The 26,603-nt window shown below is 40.6% G+C and overlaps 1 protein-coding gene across 3 annotated transcripts in view; it reads right to left on the reverse strand.

Annotated features, from left to right (window-relative positions):
- slc29a4b (asolute carrier family 29 member 4b) overlaps positions 1-10,569 on the reverse strand; it is a 13,068-nt gene extending 2,499 nt beyond the window's left edge. Inside the window, exons 1-11 of one of the 3 annotated variants that reach the window (XM_041229137.1) lie at positions 10,302-10,569; positions 6,713-6,906; positions 5,876-6,007; positions 5,487-5,600; positions 4,702-4,830; positions 3,938-4,012; positions 2,686-2,951; positions 1,750-1,873; positions 1,148-1,275; positions 629-869; positions 1-190 (exon numbers count right to left, since the gene is read on the reverse strand). The exon at positions 1-190 is cut by the window's left edge and continues 2,499 nt beyond it. In XM_041229137.1, the coding sequence (XP_041085071.1) occupies positions 48-190; positions 629-869; positions 1,148-1,275; positions 1,750-1,873; positions 2,686-2,951; positions 3,938-4,012; positions 4,702-4,830; positions 5,487-5,600; positions 5,876-6,007; positions 6,713-6,875 (1,515 nt within the window). In that variant the 5' untranslated portion in view covers positions 6,876-6,906; positions 10,302-10,569 and the 3' untranslated portion in view covers positions 1-47. Of the gene's footprint in view, positions 191-628; positions 870-1,147; positions 1,336-1,749; positions 1,874-2,685; positions 2,952-3,937; positions 4,013-4,701; positions 4,831-5,486; positions 5,601-5,875; positions 6,008-6,712; positions 6,907-10,301 lie in introns of all 3 variants that reach the window. The other 2 variants (XM_041229135.1, XM_041229136.1) reach the window with 2 other exon arrangements.
- Positions 10,570-26,603: the final 16,034 nt, after the last annotated feature.

The following is a 26,603-nucleotide window of genomic DNA, read 5'->3' on the forward strand; positions in this document are numbered from 1 at the left end:
TGTTAACGTAACGGCTGATGTTCTCAGGGTAGGGATGTTCTGCACACTCAGTATCCTGATGTGAAAGAGCCATTGATGGTTTCAGTGTGAAAGCAGCTGCCGTTCGCGGTGCTGGCGAGGCTGTAGGCAGCATAGGCAACGGCAGATCCCAGCATCAGACCAGTCATGTAGGAGACCGTCATGGTATTGCCTGCAGAGCAAAAGAGATAAAAGGCGATAATAACACAGAAACGAAGCCAAGCGGACAGCTGCGGCTCCATTATGAAAAAACAGCAGCCAGTTTAATGGTGTTTTGCATTCAATAAGCAGAGAAAGCACGGTGCAGTGTTTATTGGAGACAAAGACCTCATCTGTGAGGAGGCAAGCCAGTATAATAAAACACAACCCTGATTCACGTGGACTCTGTTTATTGAATCAATTCATATTTTTAAACTAAAAAGTCAATTTAATTGGGCCATTGGTGCACTCAGTCAAGAGCTTTATCCACGTCAGCTTGTATGCAAGCAGCAACAGAGCAAAAATCTGTCAATGTGAACGTTTTTACCAGAAGTAGTCATCTGCTTCCCCAGCGATGGATAATGAGTTATATAAATTTTATAAATGAAATTCCAGGTTCTTTAAGTCCTACCTGCCAGCTCTCGCTGCTCTGGGCTGACCTTCCCAGCTGCCAGGATCATAGGCACACTCCCAAAGTATCCATTGCTGATGCCCATGAGGAGAGAGAAGATGCAGGGCCAGGCCGGGTGGCTGAGGGCTGGCTTCTCGTTGGGGTACACGCACATGATGAAGAGGGGGATGAAGACCACTCTCACACAGGAGCACAGGAGCAGACGGGTCCCGTTCCAGTCGTAGGGCAAAGCTGCAAGGATCTGCAACCAGAGAAAAGGGGAAGTCAACAAGGAGAGTCAGAACCAGAATGGGTTCACATATATTACAGAAAGGAGATTAGGGGTGAATTAATAGTGAAGGAACTAAACCCTGACAGCATTCACATGATTATAATACACGCCCTCCTTTAACGCTCACATACTTCTGCAGAAACCAAATACGCTCAAGAAACCCTGTTAGTGATATGGGTTTCACAATTATTTAGCTCATTATTCAGATGGAAATGGGGTTTTGCGCCCCACTGTTGGGATTGACTGACCTTGCCGACAAAGTCGGACATGTTGAAAATGGCCATGATCAGGATGGGCAGCCACTCCCCCAGAGTGTCGTTCCGGATCTCGGATTCAAGGCCAGGAAACAGGCAGAGTGTGATGAAGTAGATTACACCTATGGAGAGCATGTAGGCCCAAATAACACGGGATACAATGTAACGGTGCAGGACCATGTCTGAAAGAAAGAGGTCCAAGTTAACGCTAAGCATCAACGTCAAGTTTAAAGGAGGACAAGCGTCGTATTTGATCACTACTAATAAACAATGCATTTTAATTTACAGTTAGTAGCTAGTGTGCATGTTTACAAACGTGTACATACAATATGCAAAGGAAGCGCTGATGTCAGACAAAAATTTCACATAATAGCCTGGAATGATCTACCTTATACATAACATATGTTTATACAGCAATAACCTTGTATCTGCCCATGATAATGTTACTATACAGTATATCTCTAACATTATCTCAGAAACTGTCTGCTATCAGAACACCTGGGTTGACACTAAGGTTACCTGCACTAAAAATAATATAGCTACCCAACTGTGGTCTACTGTGGACCCCCTTAGTTTTTGAATATAGTTTCACTCACCCCTGAAACAAGGCCAGCTCCTCTTTATTTTCAGCTTGGGAACATCGAATCTCACGTACGAGCCACCGCCAGCCAGATCCACCTCCGTTCCAACTTCGGAGGGCGAGATTCCCACCGGACCGTTCTTGGGGAAAATGACATGTTTAAAACTGAATAATTGTGTTTTCAAGTACAGATGGTAACTGTAGTCGTCATCAGGGAGCAATCTAACCCGAATCTCTACTCAGCAGCTGCTGGACTGTGTATTTAATATCTCTTTTGGCTGGACCTCATTTCATGAAAGTTGCAGGCTTTTCCACTCAATAAAATTGAGAAGGATCTCTGCACAGCCAGTTAAGTGCCAAAGCTGCCTCATGCAGTGCTGCGATCAGGGATGCAGGATAGAAGAGAATAGATGCACGCTGTATGAGTGATGGAAGATAAGGGAGAGAGGCAAGGAAAACATGCAGATAACCTCAGAGCCAAAGACACTATCCGAACTGCAGAACACCTGGTCCATTAAGTAATCTTTTTAGTGGCACCAGAAGCCAACATCTAACACACCTCCCAGCAGGGATACCTTCCCGAGAGATAAACTACCTCTGTGGGTTTTCATTTAGTTTTTTTTCCAATGCATTGTTACAGGATGGCTCACATTTCCAATGTGCCCTTGTAAAGCACAAGGCACGTCAAATACATTTAAATACTAGTCAGTCAAAATAAAAATTTCTGACATAAATATACTGTTAAAATACAGAATATCCCCTTAAAAAGTAAATCACTTTCATTTGACGTTTTGAAATCACAATGGTACTATCACTCAGTTAAAGAAGAGAACAGAGTAAATATGACATGTGCAGGGGAAAAGAGCTTCTCAAATCTAAGACGCTCCATGCCTTTTCACATTTCGTAGTCAGTCTATAAAAGTTTTATACACTATAGAAAGAAAAAACTTACAAATCTTACTTCCTCTGTAATGACGTCATGGTGGACTCGGTAGCCTGTCCCTGGGTCTGTGTGACCCCTGACCTCTGCGATCCCTTGTTTAGAGCGACTGGTGTAGTAGTCCACGAAATGGGTCCTCCTCACCAGCAGGTGGAGTATGAAGCACAAGAGTTCCATAGAGATTGAGATGCAGAAGAAGGTCATGGTGTTCATCTTCTCGTCGGAGATCAGCAGCTTCGTGAAGATGCGGCTCAGGGATATAATCACCCCGGCAGTGCCTGAGTCCAACAGTGAAGTCAAAATCAGATCGGAGAGCAATGCATTGGGTTTGTACTACAGACTGTGGCAGAAATATCAGATCGGAGAGCAATGCATTGGGTTTGTACTACAGACTGTGGCAGAAATATCAGATCGGAGAGCAATGCATTGGGTTTGTACTACAGACTGTGGCAGAAGTATGCTACCAATCAACACACCTCAGATCGCAAGAAAACATATAGGCATGATCATTCGATCCTTACTTGATAATTATTGATTGAAAACATTACATTATTATAAAAAACTGTTTCACTGATGAAGAAATCAAACGATTTGAATAGGACTGACATAGAAATGGATAGAAATCTAAGAAATAATAGAGATAGACGATTAACTTTTACTAGGTCAAATCTCTTCCTTCTGTATTCGTGGTATACCCACAACATTTAAATACTGACAACTGGCTATTTATTTTAAAGGTTGGTCCGAAGTGAGAGACAGAAATTCAAATAATATATCATGCTGAATATGATTCTGTACGCATCTGCAGTAAGGCATCAGTGCAAGTACATGTCATCACAAGCTACCAAACCTTGCAAGCACATGTCTTGAACAGCAGGCATGGAGCTGAAATTTCATGTGCCAAGGTATGAAGCTCCATTAGCAGCTTTTATAACACCTCGTCAGTGTGAGTGCCTGTTCTCTGTTATTACTATCAAAGCCTGCCAGAAACTTCAAACACGTTTATCTCAGTCTCCAAAAAGCTCTTGCATTAGGACAAGGGCTTCCAGACTCTTTCACATTATATTAACGTGCATGTTTTCATTCTGTCAACTTTCTACCTGCCTCTCCAAACCTCCTATTTCAAGCATGCCCCAGTCCTGATATGCATGCTTTTCACAGTTTTCTTGAACATGCACATCTCAGTAACTTTCTCGTTCAATATGATTATCTGCACACTTGCTCCCATCTGAACCCATGTTTATAAAACAAGTATTGAACTCACTCTCGCCAGTCATCACGCCTTGTGTGTAACGCTTGGGCAGCATCCCTGTGTAGCCATAGAAACTGGATTGCTGAACTGCGAGGGTAGAATTCAAAGAAGACAGCATTGTAAACCTTTTGAAGGTGCAGAAACAGCTGCCCTGTTCAATTGAAAAGTAAATGAAATCTGAAACCTGGATCTTTTCATTACGATATACCTGTAGAGGGTAGACACACTGAGATATAATGTCTTGTTTCGTTCAGGAATGCCCTCTCCACATATACTGGGAATGGAGAGGTGATTTTCAGCTTTGGTTTAGCTCAGAGCAAGACAAAAGGAGGGGACACCAAACTGAGGCTTCTAATCCAACCAAGCTTAGATACAGCTTCTATGCAATGTCTTGTGTCCACACCTGGGGCTACAGAGTGTCTCCTGGGTTGTCTAAATTCTGTCTGCCAGATGCTAAGCAATTTGCAGTTTGTGCTAAAATTGGTTCTCAAACATTTTTGTTGGTCGGACCCCTTAACAAAACCAGTTTGCAATATTGACTCCCCAACTGAAAATTGAAAAAAATCTATAAATACAAGTCACCAGTTCGGGGATCCCCCTGGGTAACCACAGCAGGCCCCAAGTGACCCCAGGAACCACTGAAATTGGTACTAGCCTATACATCCATTTCCAGTAAGAGTTGCACGGTAATGGTTTCTCTTTCTGTGCTGGGTACGGATGAACCCAGGTTGTCTTCAGGTCTCTTGCTTACAGATATTTCTAAAACCATGCAGTACCTGTGCATCCAAAAGCCACCACGCCCACCGCCACCAGGTTAACTGCGTAAGCCTGCTTCACCGTGAACTTCTCCAGCCAAATGTCAAAGTAACTCACGAACAGGAGGGGCCCGAGGGCAAAGAGATAACCTCAAAGCGGGAGACAGAACAGAAAACATGTTGTATTTTGTTAGCTACCTTTTCTTCCTTTTTTCTGGTACATACTTTTGATTTAACGTGGCGCTCCTTCACAGCAAAGGCAATTCAGGATGCTGCTGTTAATGCAGCTTTTCCCCAGACAGTGTCGGCTGCTTCACAGTGACGTTCTGCCAAGCGAAGCTTAATTACACCAAGCACACATTTCAAATCGAACAGCTTTCGTGAACTGGCTTTGGGGAAGAAAGCAGCTTTAGCATTGCTGCTGTACAACAGGGCACTTTTGCTAAACTACTGCGCCGAGGATGAAAAAGGAAAGGGATCCAAGATAAAAAGTTTCAGTGTCTCCCTCTGCCTCTCTAACAAGATCTCATGAAGCAGACAAAGTAGGAGACTAATAAATATTCCGTTGATGAAAGACACTCATCAGTGTCGCTAGAAGGTAATCTTATTAAGCTTTCATTCTTAATTACCTTGACCACGTCAGAGAGAGGCCTTTATTTTGCCGAACGTCTTCTGCTCCATGGAAAAGGTTGGGATGTGGGTCGTACAGTTAGGCAATTTGTTACCAATTTTACAGATATGTTGCCTCCTTTCAATACATTCAAGACATGCTTCTGTCCTGTACCTGTCCCATGCTACTCACTTACCTACAGTTATTCTGGTGTGCAGGCTTAGCATCTCCACCAAGGCATTGTTCAGTATCACAGCCACCAGGGCCACCACGATATAAGTGAGACTCATATCAAATACGATAGAAGTTCCTGCAAAACAGGGGGAAGGAATGAACAAGCAGTATATTGTATTTCCAGTTTTTGATTTTGAGAAGGCATCTTTCATGACAACACTAATAAATAAATAAGAGCAAGAGAAATTGTGAAAAGGATGTACAATGCATGTATAAATAATGATCTAGCATGCAAGAGAATTTCAACCAAAGAGAACGAGACAAAGCTGCCTTTTTGTTCTAAACACTGGGGCTGTTTACGATCAACACAGGACAAGAGGAAGCGTTACTCTGTGGGGTCCATTGCAGTACCTTGGAATTTATGATGCAAGTAGTCTACTTCAGTAATAAAGCTATTATATGGGAGCAGGAACCCCACCCCGGCGAGAAGCATTGCAAAGTAGATCCCGTGATACCTGTCCTCCGGCTCAGGGTCTTCAAACGCTACAGAAAAAATACACTGAATCAATAGTGTTTCAGCAAGAGCATGCTTCAGCAGTCATTTACAACGATGCATTAGTACACTTTAAAACATCACGGGAAAGACTGTGGATTCTCAGCGTCGTTCTCATCCTATTGGGTTAGAAATGTAGGTGAGCAGGTCCCGTGAAGATTCTGGGATGCATTCCATCTCTCAGATATATCACGATTAATAATATAAACCTGTATCCCTGTAACTCTATTCTTAGATGCCACTGTGGGGAACTTTACGGAGCGTTTATGTCGCAAAGTGATGGATTACTCCATTAGCTACTCGCAAAACTGTGGTTGCATAGCAACAACAACATTTAATTTTCAGAGACACCTCAACTCTGTTTACATATTGAATCCAAATCAAAGAAAAAAAATTTAAAATCATACTAAATCTACTGTCATAGAAGTTTTAGAAAAACACAAACAGTTGCAGAAACCCAATATAATAGGGCAAAATCTGCACTAATAAAATGCAATTCTACACATGTCGAAACAGCTGCACAGGCCTCACAAAGACACACAGTAAAAGTAAACTCACAAAATACACAATTCAAATGTACACAGCTCTAAACAGATTCAGAGGCCTGCATGCAGATAAGTTGGTTCTGAAAGGTTTTTAAAGGTCGTCCTGCACTGCAAGGCCTGTGCCGGTCTCGTATGTGTTAGCGGTGTTACCAGGTTCAGTGAAGGTGAGGACCCCCTTGTCAGGGATGTCTTTGGCCATGCAGTCCTCCTCCTCCAGCTGGTAGCTCTCGAAGCTGAAACTCATCACCACGTTCCCCTCTGGAGTCAAGGCAGGCGTGCCCCCCTTCCGCCTCTCAGCTCCAACAGAGCCCATCCTCCCTGTGTCTCTCCACGACTGCTGTGCTCTAAATCCAAAGACAGCAGAGTGAGGGAGTGCTCTTCTGGGCAACGGCTAAAACATCTGCATGAATTCATCATTCTCTAAACACCGTAGCACTGCGGCTACGATGTGAGCGCTACTCCGGGCATGTTGCAAAGCCAATCTGTTCATCACCACATACTGAAAACTTCTTAACTCTTATCATCCAGACACAATCACTGAGTACAAAAGGGCTTTGCATACTTTCTTAGCATTTTAGATTCCTTCCAGCGTACTTCAATTATAGCCGGTCAACCAACCAGCCGTCCTTCTTGTAAGAGTTTAATTGTATGTTCATCTTGGAAATAATTTTCTTGTAGAGTTTTCTATTATGAAATATGAGGACCTCGTACTAAGACTTTTGGAAACGCTTTTACAGAAAAAGACTATGGCAAGGCTGTCCAATCCCAGTAATGGAGGGCCATTCCACTCCTTCAGGGTCTGGATGAAGGTTTAATTGGTTCAATTAAACATTTTACAGCAGGGTTGGAATGAAGACCAGGACTGGAAGGGACAGCTTTGGCCACTCCTTGTTTAGGGGCTAAATTCTCAAAGCTCCTTACTCCAAACCGACATCTGCGCATTTTTATTTATTTTTTTGTCTGAAAGAAAAAAAAAAATATCCTTTGCATTTCAAAAAACAAATAATAAACAATTTTAGAACTAATCGCAAGGTTAAAAAGTTGAGTTGTTTATTTCTGGGTTTGTAACTTTATTGGGTGTGTTTCAACAATCTTTAAAAAAAAAAAAGGTGCTAATGACAAGCAAAAACCTTTGAGAATCTAGCCCTAAACGTGCTGTTAGCAAGAGAGCTGCTATTGCTCAGTTCACAGTCTGCTTTAAAGTGCTGGGATGCTGTCATAAAAGGTCCCTTGTCATCTGCTGACTTTAAGTAACTTAATTTAAAGCATGTCACAAAAAAAGTGACTTGAGGACAATATGACACATCTTCAATCTGCAGTAACACGAAGGGAAAAGAGAAGAACAGGTTCTTGGTGAATGCTCTGTCAAGCAGCATGCTGTTAACGGACCGCCATGTAAAAGGCATTTCAAAAGCAGCCCCGGCACGGCTCTGCTTTGTTTGCCTTTATGAATTTCTAACACGGTCGCATCAGTTACATCGCCATAGGTAATAAGTAACACCCTGTTAAGTATCAATGAAACTGTGCTTACAGATTGTAACAACAGCTTTACTTGTGTAGATGAGGCATAGTAAAGAACGCAGATACAAGGAATTACAGCAACATAGAAGCTTAAATCTCAAAAAGACTTAAATCTTCTTTCGTCAATCATCCCTGCACCCCAATCCATTTCAGGAGAAAAGCAGAGATTTTATATAATGCCTTAACACAGTGAAAGTGAGTTAATACTGACTGGCAGTATCTAAAATCCACTTTTTTGCCCAAATCAATTTTGTGACCTTGGAACGCAAATCCCTACTGTGATGCCACTAGCATGGACATCCACTGTCATGTTAAACAATGTGCTTGAATGGTACTGTGCAGATACCTGCGATATTGTGCAATGACACACTACACGATGCATATTAAATTCAGAGTTGTCATTTCTGCGAGATGACCCTTTTATACCCAAACCTTTCTGTGCATTCTTATTTTATACTGCACAGGAACGGCATGCAATACAAAGTGGGCAAGCTGCTTTAAGCAGGGGAGGTAATAACATATTTTATTTCCGAGTGATAAACATGGCAAGAGTTTTGGCATGCAGCCACCTGCTGAAGGATATAATATACAACCACTGTTCTGAAATAATGTAGAACCTTCTATTAATACACAAGACCCATGCTTAATGTACAGTACAGGTTTTGTAGCCTAATGCAGTTCCGGGACCCCTGGCACCTCTCCATAGTAGGTATGCTGGCTGCCCATCGCACTTCAGTCTCTGGAATAATTACTTGCGATTACGATACAGGGCTGGACAAAATAACAGAACAGCTGCAGTAAAACTGCTGACAGCGTGTAAAGTATGGCCCTCATGGGCAACAGATTTAGTAAGTGTTTCAATTCTAGAGAAGCTGTGTCCAATCAGGCTCTCTGCATGTCATTCCACTGTGGGTTTAACAGCTACAATTAACCAGGTGTAGAAAGACGGGCTAGGCTTTTCCGTAAAGGGCCAGCTGATATAATTCAAATACTGAGCTTAAGATTTAAATCAGTTCTTAATTGGGGTTAGGGTTATGTAATACAGGTTTACATTGGCACATCATTCTGCACCAAAAGGTGAATGTGTTTCCTGCTCCCCAGAGTTTCAATTGTTTTTGTTTTTTTGTTTGTTTTTGTTTTAGATTTGAAGCATCAATTTCTCCAAGTTATGAAAATTGATTGGATTAATGTTTAGAGCAAAGGACTGTAATGAGATCAGTTCTGGATATTATTGCATGGTGAGTCCCGATGGGGGGGGGGGGTTGGAAATTCATATAACAACCTGTCAAGACGTTACACAATAGTAATTCAGATTGTTAAAGTTTGTCCACAATGTCTTTGCTCTCACGAAATAACGTCTTAGCAGTTGCAAAAAATCTCTTACTGTTTACATTTCGGCATTCCGTTAAAATACTATACTAGATTTTTTTATTTATTTTATTTGTATTTATTGTATTTTTATTTATGCATGTATTTATTTTGCTGATAAAAATCGAAATTCCTGTTAATATTAAGTCATTAACTGTAATAACTCAAAGCAGCAGTGCTTGGCTATGGTGTTTGAGGTCACGCTGTTTGCTTCCTCGTTCTGACCACTAGGTGGCGTAGATCTGCTTATGTACAGTATTTCTGGACTGGGAGCACAACTCTTCACAATTTCAAGCAAATTACAATAAAATAATGTTGAAAACAAAAAAAAAATAATGCCAGTTTGAGGTATATTAAGATGAATATACAACGAATCTTCTAATTCATTCCTATAATTAACTTGTTTTGCACCTGCAGTTCTGTGACCAATTATTATTAATTGTATAGCCCCCTCAAACCAAATTTAAAACAAAACATTGAGAAAGAAAACAATGAGTCGAGAAAATACAAATAAACAAACAAACAGAAAATCGAGGCTAGGCAGCAACGGTTCTAATTGCACTACTGAAAACTGAAACAGATGCTGTAAGCTATAACATCGCATTTACAAAACACTCAACAGAAAACAACCCTAACTGTTTTCGTGTTCGCATAGCGATTTTTTTTTTCAGAGCGATTATTTCTAATGTTATGGTGCTGCATGCTTAACTTGTATAATATAACAATAACCAGCACATTAATAACTTCTACTAATCTTATATATATATATATACAGACTTACAGTACAGAACGACATCACTTTCTCTGGCTTTGTTAAGTCTGAAAACGCACAACAGGTATCTCTTCTTACCTCTGTTTGTAGAACGCGTTATATCGCTGGTGTGTTACGATTTCATTCCCCTTAAAAGAAAATCGGAGCGTTTATCAGATTTGCCATCTTTAAGGACGAGATTTGTCCGTCAGAAAGGTCCTCCGTTGCTGCGTTACTTTTATTCAAGCTGGTGTACACCAAGGTGGGAAAATCACAGCGAACCGCGCCGCTCAGCGTTGCCTCTCTCTATCCCTCCCACTGGACAGAGCTTCCAGCTCGCAGTCTCTCTCTGTCAAACTCCCAGCCAGCATCCTGCCAGCGGCGGCTAATGGCTTCCATACAAAAACAAACAAATAAATAAATAAATAAAATTGCGTTTGGTCAAGTCTGAGAAGGGTGTGCTTTCCACCACCAGATCATATGCACCATTTTACTTGTGTAAAAGTTTGTAGATTTACATGTATAATTGTCAGATGGGGTGCTTGTAGTGCAACATTACTGCAAAAGGAAACTTATTCTCGTTTAAGCTGACTTTTGCAAGCCACTTTGAATTACAGTAAAGCCAGGCCTGTCACTATAGCCCGTTAACAGTGCTGTGGCAGGTGTTTTTCAGAGGTGGTGTCAAAGGGTATTAGGAGGCATTCAGAATTGTGGTGCAGTCTGTCCACACTGCAGTGAAGATAGGGCCCATGGATCCTGTGGGAAGTCCAGACATATTGACTTACTTTGTATAAAACAAACATGCTTGTATTTGTGGCAATCAGAGGCAAATCTATGTACGGATTTGTTTAATAAATAGCTTTGACGAGCCTTTTGGAAGCCTTGCTTTCACTTTATTACACGTGCCCTTTGCAGGCCATTTCACCAGGAGAGTGAAATCCTCTCTAGCCCTTTAGTCCCTTATGACAAAAAACGCTTTGCAGCCTATGGCATGCAAGACATTGTTGATGTAGAATAAATGTTTGCTGTAGCATGTGCTCCTTTCAAAACTGCACCCGTTAGAACTGTTTGACAAGTGGGATTTAGAACAGGCTCATGCTAATGTATTTGTGTATAGTATGTGTGTGTGTGTGTGTGTGTGTGTGTGTGTGTGTGTGTGTGTGTGTGTGTGTGTAGAGAGAGAGCGAGAGGGGGAACTTATTATTGTGCTTGTGCAGCTTTAAACAGACCTGCTTTCTATCCATCAAACCTGTATACTTACTTACTTACTGCCCATTACGCCCGTTTACGGCAGCGATGAACCTCCTCCACTCCTGTCTGCTTCTGGCAAGTCTTTCTCTGGTTCCCCAGCTGTGCCCCGGGTTTTTCAGCTTCCACAGCTCTTTGTCCTGTTGTTTTCGGACAACCTCGTTTTCGCTTGCCTTCAGGTGTTCATCTCACTGCTGTTCTGATTCCATCGGAAGCACATGGCCAACCTCCATCCCCAACATCTCCAACGCCTCCTGGGAATGTTGGTGATCTTATCTTCTTGGCTGCACTGTGTGAGTAGGTCTTTGTTTGAATTTTTTTAAGGTAGGTTGTATGGAATGAAGACAGTTTGGACGTGTCACTCTCCAGCATTTGGTACCACAGAGTAGTGTTGAAAGTATGCAGCTCTGCTAAATCTTGGGTTTAGTTTTGGTGTTGTATTTTGATGATTTGCAAACTGTGTTTAAGCTCCTGAAGGTGTTCCTGGCTTTACTGATTCTGTTCTGGATGTCCTGGCTGGTTCCACCGTCCTGGCTGATGGTGCTGCCCAGGTATGTGAATGCTTCTGTGTTGGAATCAATGGGATCTCCTATCTGTACTGGTGATGGTGAGGCAGTATTAAGGGTCATGATATCTGTCTTGTTGTGGTTGATTTTCAGTCCGATTTGCTGGGTGAATTTGTTGAGACGGGTTGTTTGTTCTTGTATGTGGTGTTGGGTATGTGACAGGACAGTGACATTATCTGCGAAGTCAAGGTCTTCCAGGGATGTGAAGGGTGTTCATCTGATGCCTCTTGGCATATTTTCTGTTGTACGCTGCATGACCCAGTCGATTCCAATGTTCAAGAGTATTGCAGACATGACACACGCCTGACGCACTCCTGTTCTGACTCGCTGTGATCATCGCTGCATGTAACTTTGCAGTAGAAGCTTTTGATGATGTTGATTACACGGAGAGGGATTTCATATGCCCGCAGAATGCGCCATAGGCTGGTCCAGTGAATACTGTCAAAAGCATTCTCAAAGTCTATAAAGTTTATGTAGAGCTGCCATTGCCATTCTGAGCATTGTTCTATTATATTACATAGAGGTCTATGCATCCACGCCCTTTCCGAAAACCGGCTTGCTCTTTCCTGAGAACGCTGTCAACTGCCTCTGATATACGCTGGGCTATGATCTTACACAATACCTTGCTTGGCACAGATACAAGTGTGATACCATGCCAATTATTACAATCGCTGAGAGCTCCTTTCTTTGGTATCTTTACTATAACCCCATTGGTCTACTCATCTGGCACTTTCTCCCTTTCCAGATGGATGTAAATATGAGGGCCAGGATAGATGTTGCTAACAGCATTTATCCTGAACAATTCTGCATTCAAGTTGTCCTTGCCAGGAGCTTTAACATTGTTTAAGGATCTGACGGCTTGAATGATCTCTTCCTTTGTTGGGGGATCTGTATTGATATTTGGGATACCTCTATACGTTGGGGTTTATTTTGACAGCAGCTGAGACACTAACACACTGGCCTCCAGAACACAGTAACCTGCAGTTATTCAAATGTCATATCTAACCTGCGGCTAAAAGAAAGCTTATCACAAAGGCGAGCTAAGAAGCAAATGTAATTTTGTATTGCCATTCTTCCCAGAAAGAGAAAGGGGGATTGGAGGAGCAGCTTTAAGGATGTATTGTATTGTAAGAGTATTGTGAACATGCCCATGCAAGATGAAAGAAGAATGAAATATAATGCAGCGTATATTACACAATGAGAACCACTGCCCAACCCTGACAGCTGTCAAGGTGATTTGTGTCATCGATAATGGTGGCTTTTTCTATCTCCAGATTTTTTGGCTCCCCCATGAAAAACTGATACAGTACATTATCTCTGTTGAGGGAATACAAATATAAACGCTTGATGGATCAGAATAATTACTGTTTTATCTGCACTATAAACTACACAACAGTACAAGCATACAGCTGCAGGTATTGCACAAAAAACACACTAACCCTCCGTAGCTTCATTAGTCTTCCTGAATATCCAGGGTCTCTTGATTGTGAATGATGAGATTTTTAAACAGTCGTTCCATGTAGTAATCATGCACATGGCTGAATTAAGGAACACTGGTGAAATGAATACTGTGATGATTTTAGTATTATGGCATAGCCCATATATATCCTTTTCAATTTTCCCTTTGGGAGGCACACAAGGCCATCATTAGCAACCTTAAAGTGTGCAAATGTTTATATGGGGACAGAATCTCTCTTAGATAATCTGGTGCCACACCGTTTAGTGTGTTATATTTCAATAGAAAGATTTTAAAATCAATTCTAAAATGCACTGGAAGCCAGTGCAGTGAGGCCAAGATGTTCAGTCGGGTAGCCACACCCCATTAACTATTAACAAGGTTATCTGAAATCGTTCCTCATTCCCAAGGACAAAATGCCTGTTAAAAATGATTTATAGTATCAAGGCTGTACAGCGATATAGTGGCTCAGAGAGGCAAGTGCAGTCTTTTCATCATAATTGATCTGTTTTCATGTTAGCTCTGGGGTGCTCGTTCTTAATGTTTTGCATGATGATCAATCACAGAAGTTACTGTACCTGGCTAATTATCTTTTTAATGACGAACAAAGGGAGGTTTCTTTCTTTCTTTTTTTACCATGCCTGTACTGGGATGATTTTTTACATCCCTTCACTTAGCGAAATTGCCTCAGTGACCCAGAATGCTGGCATACGGACCCTTCCTTTTCTGCAGGAGTTTTCAATTAAAATCCCCTCTATACTTTAGTTTTGCTATTAGCTAATTGATTTGATAAAACAACCTGTATGCCATCATGATGAATTGATACAATTAGGGAAACAATGCATTTATGAGCCAGTGAGTTCCAGGGCAGCGTTAACTGTGAAGTGTATACACAAACATTAATAACATCGAGGTGAAGTTAAATGCTACTGCATGGCATGGGGACAGAGCTGAGAGACACATAGATGTTATGTGTGTTTCAAGACATGTGTTAGTATTCACTGTGAGAGGAATTGTTATCTTTGTTCACAACCTTCTCTTCTGCTTTCTTTTTACTTCTGCTTTTTTTTTTTACACCCTGAAGAGGTTTCAGAAACACAAGGATATGTGGGGAAACCTCAATATTGTGAAGCCGGACGCTATATTGCCCCACACTAGAAAATGACCCAGGTAGCTGCTCCTCTTGAATCACCCCCTGTGTGTCTTTGTTTTCTGCAGAGAGTATTGTGTTGAGGGGTGCTTTGTGTATTCAATGGTAGGTGAGTCTTGAAACCATTTCAATCAATACTGTTGTGGCAAACAGAACCCTTATTTTCACTAATACGAAATAAAACACTGATAGAAAATACTGGGGCAACTAAAACTAAAACAATCCTTAAATGTTGGAAAGGAGAGAAATGGAAACAGAATGGAAACATCTAATGCAATATGTATTACTGGGCAACAATAAAGAAATACAAAGCCCAGCGAACGCTTCAGTAAAAACTCCTCTCTCGTGTTGATTACATTTCCTTGGCAGTATCTTTATCACTTCTCCTTGCATGCTGGGTTTCGCTTTATTTATTTTGTCAACAACCTTGGTTCTCTATATTTCTTCAGTCGTTTTTACCTTGCACAGAATAGCAAGCTAAATGATTGCGTTCCAGCTCGGTAGCATTAGCCTTGAATACTAGAAGATCTTGCAGCAACGAAGGCTATGATTCAATTATGACATTGAAGCCAAGGACCACAATCCCCTGGGGCTGAACTGCACACAGCGAGTCTGCTACACCTCTTCTTTCCCACCCTGATGAGATTGCAGGGAAAGTGAATTGAACAGCCCTGAGGTTATTCTTAGAGTGCAGACCTCATTGTGCAGCACTGCTGGATAATAACTTGAAAGGATTGTGTATTTTTAAGGAGAAGGGATTTATATTTATTATTTTTCTGCAACAAAAAAAATACATTTTTCCATCTTGAGTTGTGTAGAAAATGTATACCTTTTCTTCCAATATCAATAGCAAATGTCCTGAGAGTCTTAGTTGAATAATTGAAATAAAGTCTCTCTGCAGATGCATTGAATACATAATGTAAAAATTTACAACTTAAAGGTGTTCTATTTGTGATTGATTCCATCTTGTTTAACGTATCTAGATTTAGCCTCCAGGTTCATCAGTCTGTGCTTGTGCTTACTGCCTGCAGATTGCTGGCTTCTGGTAGTTTGACATGACGAATGAAGATGGCCAGCATGTATTCCTGGCCACGATTAAGCTGTTATGGAGTCCTGTGTTTATTGGATGGACAGACATAAAAGTTGGATTCACATTTCTGCTGAAATTTATATACATGACCATATATAATATATCTATCTATCTATCTATCTATCTATCTATCTATCTATCTATCTATCTATCTGTCTATCTATCTATCTATCTATAAGTCTATGGGAATTAAATGTGCTGTAAAGCAGGTAACACCACATTAGGTATCTCTAAACTACGTTGCAATTAAACTGTAATTAGACTTGTAACAATGTGACTATGTACTGTAACAGCACATGCAATTACAGTGTATTTACAGTGCAGAAGAAACACAGTGGAAAACGGTTTCCTATTGTTTTTTTCTTTATTTCAGAGGTGAAATTAATTATAATAAAAGGCATATCTGCTAACACTGCTGAAATGTACTACCAGGAAAACACAACTCTGGATTTATATGCTGTGCACATTATATGTGAAAGAGACAATGTTGCGGGCAAGACAATATTTAATAGGTAAGGATCCCCCAGTAGACTATTATTTCGACTTTTCTCCCAGGAATATTTGATATGTTATCAATAAACAGATTCATGCAATGCCTTTTTTACCGTAATATAAATAGTTCATAGATGATGTTTGTCAATGTTCACAAGCTGATTGGCCAAGGAACATAATATATTTAAACTCATATCTCATAACGTAGCCTGTAGCCTGTACCGTGCATCACTGCGGCTGTTGTCTTCTTTCACTGCTCACTGGTTACACCATGCTCCAATTAGCAGTCTCCTATAGAGTAACTATACTCTTAGCTGCTCTTATCCATTTAAACCCTTTGCGAGGCATGACCAGTCTCTTTAAGTCCTTGATCTTAGTTTCGTCTTTCTTTTCACCACCAGTGGCTCGTGCTGAGGCCTACAGCTGATTGTGTACCTTCTACAAAGTTTACTATACAGTACATAAACACATGTGATTAGAACAGAAGTGGCATATCACTTTTTCTATGCTTGATGATTAAACAATGCACATAATAATCTTCCAGTACTGCATGAGTAAATCATTTTCAGATCAAATATATTGTCGATAGAGACCCTAAAATACCAAAAATACCAATCAGGCTCTCTCTCTCTCTCTCTCTCTCTCTCTCTCTCTCTCTCTCTCTCTCTCTCTCTCTCTCTCTCTCTCTCTCTCTCAATTTTGTTATTCCAGTTGGCATAACAACCTGTGTCGCTAAGCAACGTTCGCTCAACAGAAATGTGAGAGGGATCTATCTGTGAATAAACAGGGTGCTTTTATTTAAGGTCTGTTTCTATGGGGGAGTATGGTACTTAATTCATGAGTGGCATTTCAGATAGCATTGTTTATGTACTGCTGTTCATTCTGCATATAGGATTATCCTGTCAGGGTGATCTGTTTGCTCTGCAAATATAAACCCATTCCAAACAGCAGCCTGAACTCTCATCACCTCAATATTACATAACAACGCAGAAAAGCAAAGATTGCTCTCGCCATTGCAATATCACAGTACACAGGCAAACAGACCCCATCTAGCACTATACTTATGCAAGCACAAGCTGCCCATATTGCAAGCTAGTTTGAGAAGAACTTACGGGTATAAATTCCAACAATCAGATTGGATAGAACCATGCCATAACCATGTAATTATGTGCAGTAGGGTGTGATGGCAGCTGCTACTTGTTATTATGCAATATGTTTATAAACATGTTATAAAGCTGTAACTACATTGTGCATTATTGTGACATATCTTATCTATTCTCCTCTGTTCACATTACCGACCTCACTTTCATTTCAGTGGTTCTGTTGGCACAGGAACAGACGGCTTGTTAATTAAAAAAGAAAAGAAAAAGTCAGCACAGGCATTATTACCACTGGCCCAGAGACTTAGCTCCTTCCGTCAGAGCCGGGATCAAGGTGAACAGTCCCACTGTCAACTCTACAGTACTGAAAGACAAACAGAAGAGCTGGAACTAAATTTGATTCAATTCAAGAGGGAGGAAAAAAAAAAAAAACACGTTGACCTGTTTCTTTTTTAAGTTCTCTCAGTTTATCAATTCTTATTACATTCTCCCTTGGAAATCAATATGCACCTGTGGAAATTGACTTCATATTGTTATAATTATATAGCGACAATTATAATATCACATGCAAACCCAACCAGTGTAAGCGTTGCATTGACTGTGTGCTTCGCTTCGTTAAGGCGAGAAACAGCTATGGTATTTGTAGTTTATTTTAGTATAATGGTCATGTATATTTAGGACAACAGGTGGCAAAATCTTATCTTGCTTTTGGGGACAATTCACTCACAGAAAGTTATAAAATACATATCCCCTATATAAGCAAGCATGTCAGTGTTTATTTCGTGGTTTTAGAGCTTTTAACCTCATCTCATCTCACCGACAGGGGACATCTCACAGACAGAACCCGTAGTGTTTGTGCATCACACAACACTGCCCCTTACACCTGGACCGTTCACAGTCGCTAGGATCCTGGGATGATGAAGAGAAAGTGCACTCTGAATTCATTGATAATGAAATCCCATCAAAAACCCCCAGCCAGGCAATGGGCAAATCCAGTGAAAACATTCCATGCCTTCAGCCAGCCTCTCTGGGGTGCCTTAAAAGCTACAGGTCTTTGATTTTTGAACAGGAAGCGCCATCCTGGCTGTGCCTGCCCTTACCCGGTGGTTTTTCCTCTATTGATTTAGTTGCTTTCTTATTTAATTAAAAATCAAATATTCAAGATTATTGCACATCCTTGGTGCAGTCTTTAATTAGTTCCCTTTGCCTTCTATATACACTACCCAGATGGATATTTGCCAAGGTAGCTGTCAATGTTAATTTTGCTCTAAATGCTAAATCCCTGATAGTTAGTAGAAAATGCCTGTAGCTTATCCAAGCAGGTGCCTCTCTTATCTCTCTGCTGCACAGGCAGGCCATGAGAAATCAATCTCAAGGGATGCATCAAGTTGTAATGATAAAACTGAAACAGCTAAACGGACAAAAGGGGTCTTTAATGAAATGAACTAAGCTATTAGAAATATATACAGTGTATATGTGTATAAGCTGCTTTACTTTGTATGGGCATCATGTTTAATGCAGTCGTGCCAATGCAGGATACAACAACACAACTTAGTCTTTTCTTTTGTATACCAGCTGATGCTTGTGATCAGTGAAGAAATGTTCAGAGTTTACTGAGGGAGGATTCAAAGTGCACAAACAGCAGACATTGTGTTTGAAGATTATGATCTAGAATCTCATACTGGAACGTGTTTGTGACAGAGGTGCGTGCAAAGGAACTGCGCTCCATCATCTACCCCCACCCCCCCTCCCTTCCCTCCTCACCTCCCTCTCGCTACCCTGGCTTTTATCTACCGTGTCACTATGGCAACCCATCAGGGCGCCAGGGTCCTGAGGTTGCAGGGCTTCTGCAGGGCTATTTGAAAACCAGGCTCAAATCTGAACACCTTTTCTATTAAAAAATAAATAAATTCTGAAATGTTTACATAGGCGAGGATGAGGAGTCACCTGCAAGTCATAACACAGTTTCATGAGCATCCTATGCAAAATTATTGTCAAAAAAAAAAAAAGACAGTGTTTGTCACTGCTAAACAAACTGGGGTTAGGGTTAGGATTAGGGTTAGGGTTACGGTTAGGGTTAGGTTTATTAGAGAAATCAGAGAGAGACAGTGTTTGGGAGTACTGGTTTACAGCAGTGCCCAAAGCAAGGTGTTTTGCAGTGTGTTATATATTAGACACTGTTATAGATATTCTGTGCTATTTATTAACACCTAACTTGAGAACAATTACATATTCCATCACTCGCGTTTATTGTGTTCTAATTAGGCTTTGGAGATTGATTCTGCAAATTAATTAATAAAGGGGCTGGAAATACTTATTTCTACTTCCCCATCAGATAAGGAAGAATTGCTGGGCTGGAGTTATCTGTCCTCGTAGCCTCCCTGAAGAGATAGCTTTAAGTGTAGAGAACGCCTCTGTTGAGTTGCAAGGATCAGTCTTCTATTCCTCAGAGATTCATTTCCTGTGCTTTCACTCCAGCAATATCTTTAAATAGGGGACTGGCTGCCTGACAGGCAGGAGATTGACACTGTCTTTTGAATAAACAAATGCATTGGTAACACACATCCCCAGCTAGGTTGTGATCTAAAAACCAGATCTATCAGTATCACAAAATCCACAATCCTCCATATGTGCTTGTTAAATTATATACTGCCGCACAGTGATTCCTGTCTCAAAGTGCTTTATAAAAAGAAAATGTCATAAAAAATAACTGTTCCCTCTTAACTGACCTGTTTACTCTCAACCACTGCCTCTGGGTCTGCACCGGGAAGCATAGTAATGAATTGCTCTCAAATCTCTTGACCTCCTGTCTCTTGCATTTAGTCCATAAATCTCAGCCATTTCTGACAATCTAATGAGATACATTAATCTTGCAGCCGGTCTCTGCCCTTTCTGAATGCATGAGTGACGCAGAATGTGAACGGCGCAGACACTTTGGGCTTTGAAGCATAATGAAATACAACAGTAAATATTACTGTGGAAGCAGAGTCCAAAGAGATTTGGATGCGGATGGGCTCCTCCTATTACACGGGCCGCAGGGTGAGAGTCCAGACAGTTTAGCTGATAAACGCATAATCCTTACAAAAGGCTGACCAGCACTTTCAGTGTAAAAGGAACGGGTTCAAGGAAAATGACAGTAATGTAGGACTTGTAATAAAGTCGCTGGATTCAAACTAGGATTGAAAGGGTTTAATGGGCACATTGGCTGATCAATCAGATAGGGGTTTAGATTCACATTCATAATAAGCAGGAATTTGACGTGTCAGATTTAAAACTTTACAAGGTGAAAGACAGTGAATACACACAATAAAAGCAAGATAACAGTCCAATTGGGACCTGTATTTGCGTTTTATTGACTTTGGTGCAAGCAATCCAGGAAATTGCCAATAGAAAGTTAATCCTGGAAATGATTTTCAACATAACTTATAACAGTCTTTCAGAGTCACTTTGAGATCAACAAGCTGCCCATTATGTAAAGATATGATAAGGTACCTCTTCATATGTAAAATGACTTTGCTATTCAGAAAAACATGAATCAGGCTACCAGGAATATGTTTGTAAGGAAAGTATTTTCTGTTTGTTACTTTCTAAAGCAGGGAAGCAGAGAAAACTAAACATCTTCATGAAGCCAGATCTATATTCCGAGTTCTGACAGCGATCTCTATTTCCAGAACACCGAGTCGACTGATTACAAGTAAACAAACCCTGTCTGATGTATTTGTGTTTCCCTTTTGTACCAATGGCCTGTGTCCTTTCTAAAGTGTACAGCCTGACGAGATCTAGCTATGCACTGGTGATGTTGTGCAGTGAACTTCATGTAACCTGCTTGGTGTAAAGAAATGCATACAATAGTTGTCTTGCTCCCAGTGCAAGCGCCCATAACCTCAATCAATCCTTTGTAAAGTGTAAAACCCATCAAAAACAGTAGAGTTAGATTCATCTCTTTATTTCAATGTGGTCATCTGCATTCTGCATTAAACAGGATCCCTCTATAACTAGATGGCCAGAATTGCTGGATCTATATTTACAGTTAGTCAGGGATAGCTGTTTTATCATTTACATGACACATATATACTTGATCTGTGTTTGTAACCCAAGGAAGCTACCCAACCTTTTTTCTTTGTTGCTGTTGCTGTCTGCTCCAAACCTGCCAGCGATCTTCGCTCTACATAATGAAAATCTTTTTTTTAAGTACTGTGTTCAGGCTTTATTGATAGTACTCGCCCCTGAAAGCAGAACAGTGTGTTTCCCTGTATAAATTAATTTATAAAATGACTGGAACGGAATAATGCACAGCAGTAGCTCGACTCAAATCAAATGCAAAGTTGGAATGCAGACTGCAGAACAGCACGCCATGTCATTTGTCATTAGAATTAATGAGATTGTATTAGGCTGGCTTTTACCATAGCCCTGGGATTTTGATCATGCATGTAAACTATAACTAAAACACGTATATTGTATTTAATTGGTTATAATATGCATTGCTTTGTGACAGCTTGTTTCCTTTACATTTCCTTTGTTGCGTTTCTTTATGCTGAATGCAAAAATGTATAAATAAAAAAAGATGTACTTTGCAATAAATTGTCTGCATTTTATTCTGTCGATTGCAGTGCTTTTAAATGGGCTGGGTTTGCTTAAATACTGTAGGTCTTAGAAATGAATTTGTAGCACAAATTCCTCAACAGTCAGGTACAGATACACAGTGATTACATTTGTGTGAAGAAATGCTTGGTTTTCATGAATTTCTTCTTTAAAAGAAAAACCTATTATATTGCATTGCATTGCATTTCTGTATTTGAAGGGGTTTCTGAAATAAATTGAAATTCAAGCATGTTTAAACCACCAGTAGCCCCCAAACATAAATGAATGTGCAACTATTGTAAATGTAAAGTTCAATATTTTCTCCAATATCTGGGATATGAATTCCATGAATCAGTGTCTCCTGTCTGAGTGATTCTAACATTTCAGCATACCTAACATGCATCCCTACACACTTCATATATTTGCTGTCTTAGCCATTATTCTGAGGTGCCTTTCATTCTCTTCCAGGCTGAATGCCAAGCTGTTTAATATATAAATGATGGCATAGTAATATCGTCCGACTGTTACCCTGGGCCCTATCCCAGATTTCCACTCTGGTAAACAATAAATTACTGACCCATTCTCCACAGCCTTGCCACTGCGAGTAACAGACTGGAGCCACCAGGAATGGCTTAATATGTGCTAATAAGATCTCTTATGAGTTAATAAATCCAATTTTTGTAGAGGGGAAAGATACATTACCCTCATGATGCACAACCTGATTGTTAGCTGTAAAAGGTCAAGGAGATAAGAATTTCAAGTCCATTTATTTTTCCTCTGAAGGTTCCATTAACAAGTTAAATTTCATCTTACTTTGACATAGTGACCCTTTGCAATAGCCAGCCAAATTCGCAGTCGGGAGAATTGTCATTTCCAAGATGTAAGGACGATTCCTGTAGACAGGTGTCTGAGGTCTGAGGTCTGAGAATGGACTATTATTCTCTGAGAGGAGAGAGGCTGGTCTATCCCCCTGGGTTCTCTGCAAATCTATTCAGCTGCATGGGCAGAGAGGGGGTTCTCTTGAAGATGAGATTAAGTAAGGAAGATAAGAAGGGGGGAAAGGCTCAATCTAAAAAGAGAAAGCAAGGACCAGATTGATTTTTCTGTTCAGGTTTCATGATCAGCCTGATCCTGTATCATAATTTATTCCAGGCTGCATGGATAGCAGCTGTGAGCTTTATTACACCATGTGTGTGCTCTATCTGTATTTCTTTCTAGTGTTATTCATTGAACAATAGAGTTTTATCTGGACTCCTTAATAGTGTGATTACCAGCAACAGAATTACAATGACAAAGAGACTGCACATATGCACGCAAACATACAAACACATCTTATTAGGTGACTTCTAATTACACTTAATTACAGTGCAATTACACAGAATCATGCGTGGTTAGAATGCATGTATATATACAGAACAAAAACTTCCGGCAGTCGCTAATGTCTTTTGTAATTGCATTCTATTAACACCTGCAGTGTATTTACAATGTAATCAACATGCAACATGTTCCATTACAGTGTGATATTCACTTCCATAGAGACACCAGCATCACCCATGCCTTACATTCATATAAACCCCACCTGATTTCAAATCTGCAGGCAGATATGTGGCAGAGTGAGGTGCATACTGTAGTGTAATAGACCCAGAGTGGCATTAGCAATCCTGTCCATCAGTGGCTCCAAAGGCTCCCACAAGGCTCGTGTTCTCATCATCAGGAGGCTTTTAGACAGATGGGACACACTGTGTCAAGCAAGCCTAGGGGAGAGTGCATTGAAATGACTGACACAGAGATCACAGGGTTAATGCACACAAGCTGGCATGTTTTTATTGGGCCCCTCGCATGGCCTAAATAATTGATGCCTGTCGGGTTATCTTGGAATAAATAATACATCTAAGTGTATACACAGCAGTGAGGGTGTGCCGTCACATTTCAAAACAACATGCATTGTAAGGATACATGAAACATCACCAACCGTTGACTCCAGTCACACCCACGTTGCTGTTAATGAAGCTTCCCCATCACATTGTAAGCCATCGCTGTATTTTGTTCGGCATCAAATATAATATTCCACTCATTGAATCAGGATTTGGTTCATCTTAAATTAATTTGCCATTTTCCAATGTATGTCAGCAGGTCACATTTGATCATGTTTTTGTTTCCCCACATAAAGGGTTAATACCATTAGCTGTAATTATGATGTAATAGGTAAGACAGAATATCCAATACCCATTTAGCTTTAGCAAATTAAAACCCCAGTTTCAGTTCATTGTGATTCTGGAGTACAGCTCTGTTCCCCTGAGGGGCGTTTATTAGTGCTGCTGTAGCTCAAGAACAATTAGATTTCTCAAAATTGACACCGTCATGGCAACAGAGCAATGAGAAACACCGGCATACAAAAGACACAATTGCCTAAACAGAATGGGAAAATACCAGAGGGACTCATTTCCAAAAAAAAGGGGGTGATTTCCAAAAAGTGGAAGTAAGGTGTTCCAATGCACCAGCACAGCGTAGGACTTGCCAGATTCACTTGACAAAGCCCCTAGGCATGTGTGCAGGCATTGGACCATATTTGAACACCATAGCATGTGTTATTGTTTTCATGTGAAGTATATTATAGGGAGTGTAATGTTGTACCTAAGACGAGTGTAGTGGTTGCCATGTGCTGTACAGTATCTAGATTCTAGTTAAAGCTGGGGGCCACAGTACAGTAGATTCATCTTTCCAGAACAATCAATATTGAGTTAATACACTGCTGTCAGGATTGGATATGTGGTACCAGTGGATAAGTGTAGACCTGTATATATATATATATATATATATATATAGAGAGAGAGAGAGAGAGAGAGAGAGAGAGAGAGAGAGAGAGAGAGAGAGAGAGAGAGAGAGAGAGAGAGAGAGAGAGAGAGAGAGATATGTGTGTGTGTGTGTGTGTGTGTGTGTGTGTGTGTGTGTGTGTGTGTGTGTGTGTGTGTGTGTGTGTGTGTGTGTGTGTGTGTGTGTGTGTGTGTGTGTGTGTGTGTGTGTGTGTGTGTGTGTCAGTGTGTGTGTGTGTGTGTGTGTGTGTGTGTGTGTGTGTGTGTGTGTGTGTGTGTGTGTGTGTGTGTGTGTGTGTGTGTGTGTGTGTGTGTGTGTGTGTGTGTGTGTGTGTGTGTGTGTGTGTGTGTGTGTGTGTGTGTGTGTGTGTGTGTGTGTGTGTGTGTGTGTGTGTGTGTGTGTGTGTGTGTGTGTGTGTGTGTGTCAGTGTGTGTGTGTCAGTGTGTGTGTGTGTGTGTGTGTTGTGTGTGTGTGTGTGTGTGTGTGTGTGTGTGTGTGTGTGTGTGTGTGTGTGTGTGTGTGTGTGTGTGTGTGTGTGTGATTTAAAAGTGCTGTTAATGACACATCATGCAAGTGTAATAATGCATTAAGAAACATTTTAAAATTGAATAATTTTACCAGTTTTATTTTTAAAGTTCAATATCTTTTTGAGAATTTGAAGTTGATTTATAACTTTAATTTCTTACTGCTGTACTCCATTGAGACAGATGGGCAAAGATGCCTTTCCCATTCTATTATTCTTTTAAGTTTTTTTTTTTTTAGTCAGTTTCCTCTCTCAGCTCACAGTCACAAAACAGTTTTGAGATCCTGGCAGTAACCATAACACCAGAAACGTTCCCGCTGTATTCTCTTTGGGCAGGGGAACGGGTGAAGATTGAGAATTTGAGGATGCAAGTTGGCAGGTTTGGTAGTTAGAAGAACTGTACTCAGAGAAAAATAATGGTAGGGCCTTATTTTGAAGCTGATGCAATTATTCAGAAAAGAATACTTTTTTTTTTTTTTTTTTTTGCTATGAAGTTTCTGTAGTAGTGCACTTTTGTAATACAGAGTAGTTCTCATGAAGAAACAACATGCAAGTAAAACGTATTGGACCCCAGTGCATATCCCACTAGCACAGTATTGCTTTATGAAAGAGGTCTGCTGTACTGTGTTTCTGCTTGCAGGTTTTAACGCCTTGAACGGTCTTGAACCTGTCGTCTCCCTCTAGTGGTTATACCTGGAAGTTTCTCTTAAAGAAAAATACAGGTTTATAATATGGTGAGGCCACAGACCGCGCACTGCATTGGATATATACAGTTGTACTTGTTGAGTTACTTCGTAAAATAAGACTTTATTACAAACGAATCATATACTCATCTGCTTAACTTCATCCCCTTTTTATCATCCATATACAGTATATATGACATGGAGAATATCTTCTTAGACATCAGAGTTCTATGGATATTGTTCAGTATATTGAATGATGATTCAGGATATAGAGGCGGTCATGCACACAGATGTTCTGCGGTGTCCTGAAAACAAGGGAGACTGTAAGTGGGTAGCTCTACAGTGGCAGCAGGAGACAAAACAGTGGTAGACTGGAATGCTTTACACCCGTAAACAGAAAGCTTTAGGTTATCCAAGCATTTAATGCATGCTTTTCCACTGAAACTCTGCAGTACACTTTTTTTTTTTTATCAAGGTAGCCACTGGTTTCATTATTGAATGTTTCTGCAACATTTTTCATGATGTATTTAAGAAATGTATGGGAACTGGACCGTTTTAATTTCAAAACGTCAAATATCTATTGAAAAACTCAACCGTAACAGTACAGTACAGCAGACTCAGCTACAGCTTGCCCTTATTTCAATGGTGTAGAAGTGAGCAGACCTCATTCCCAGAATTCTCTGTGACTTTCCCTTTAC

The sequence above is a fragment of the Polyodon spathula genome, chromosome 26, assembly GCF_017654505.1.
Source record: "Polyodon spathula isolate WHYD16114869_AA chromosome 26, ASM1765450v1, whole genome shotgun sequence".
NCBI classification, from domain to species: Eukaryota; Metazoa; Chordata; class Actinopteri; order Acipenseriformes; family Polyodontidae; genus Polyodon; species Polyodon spathula.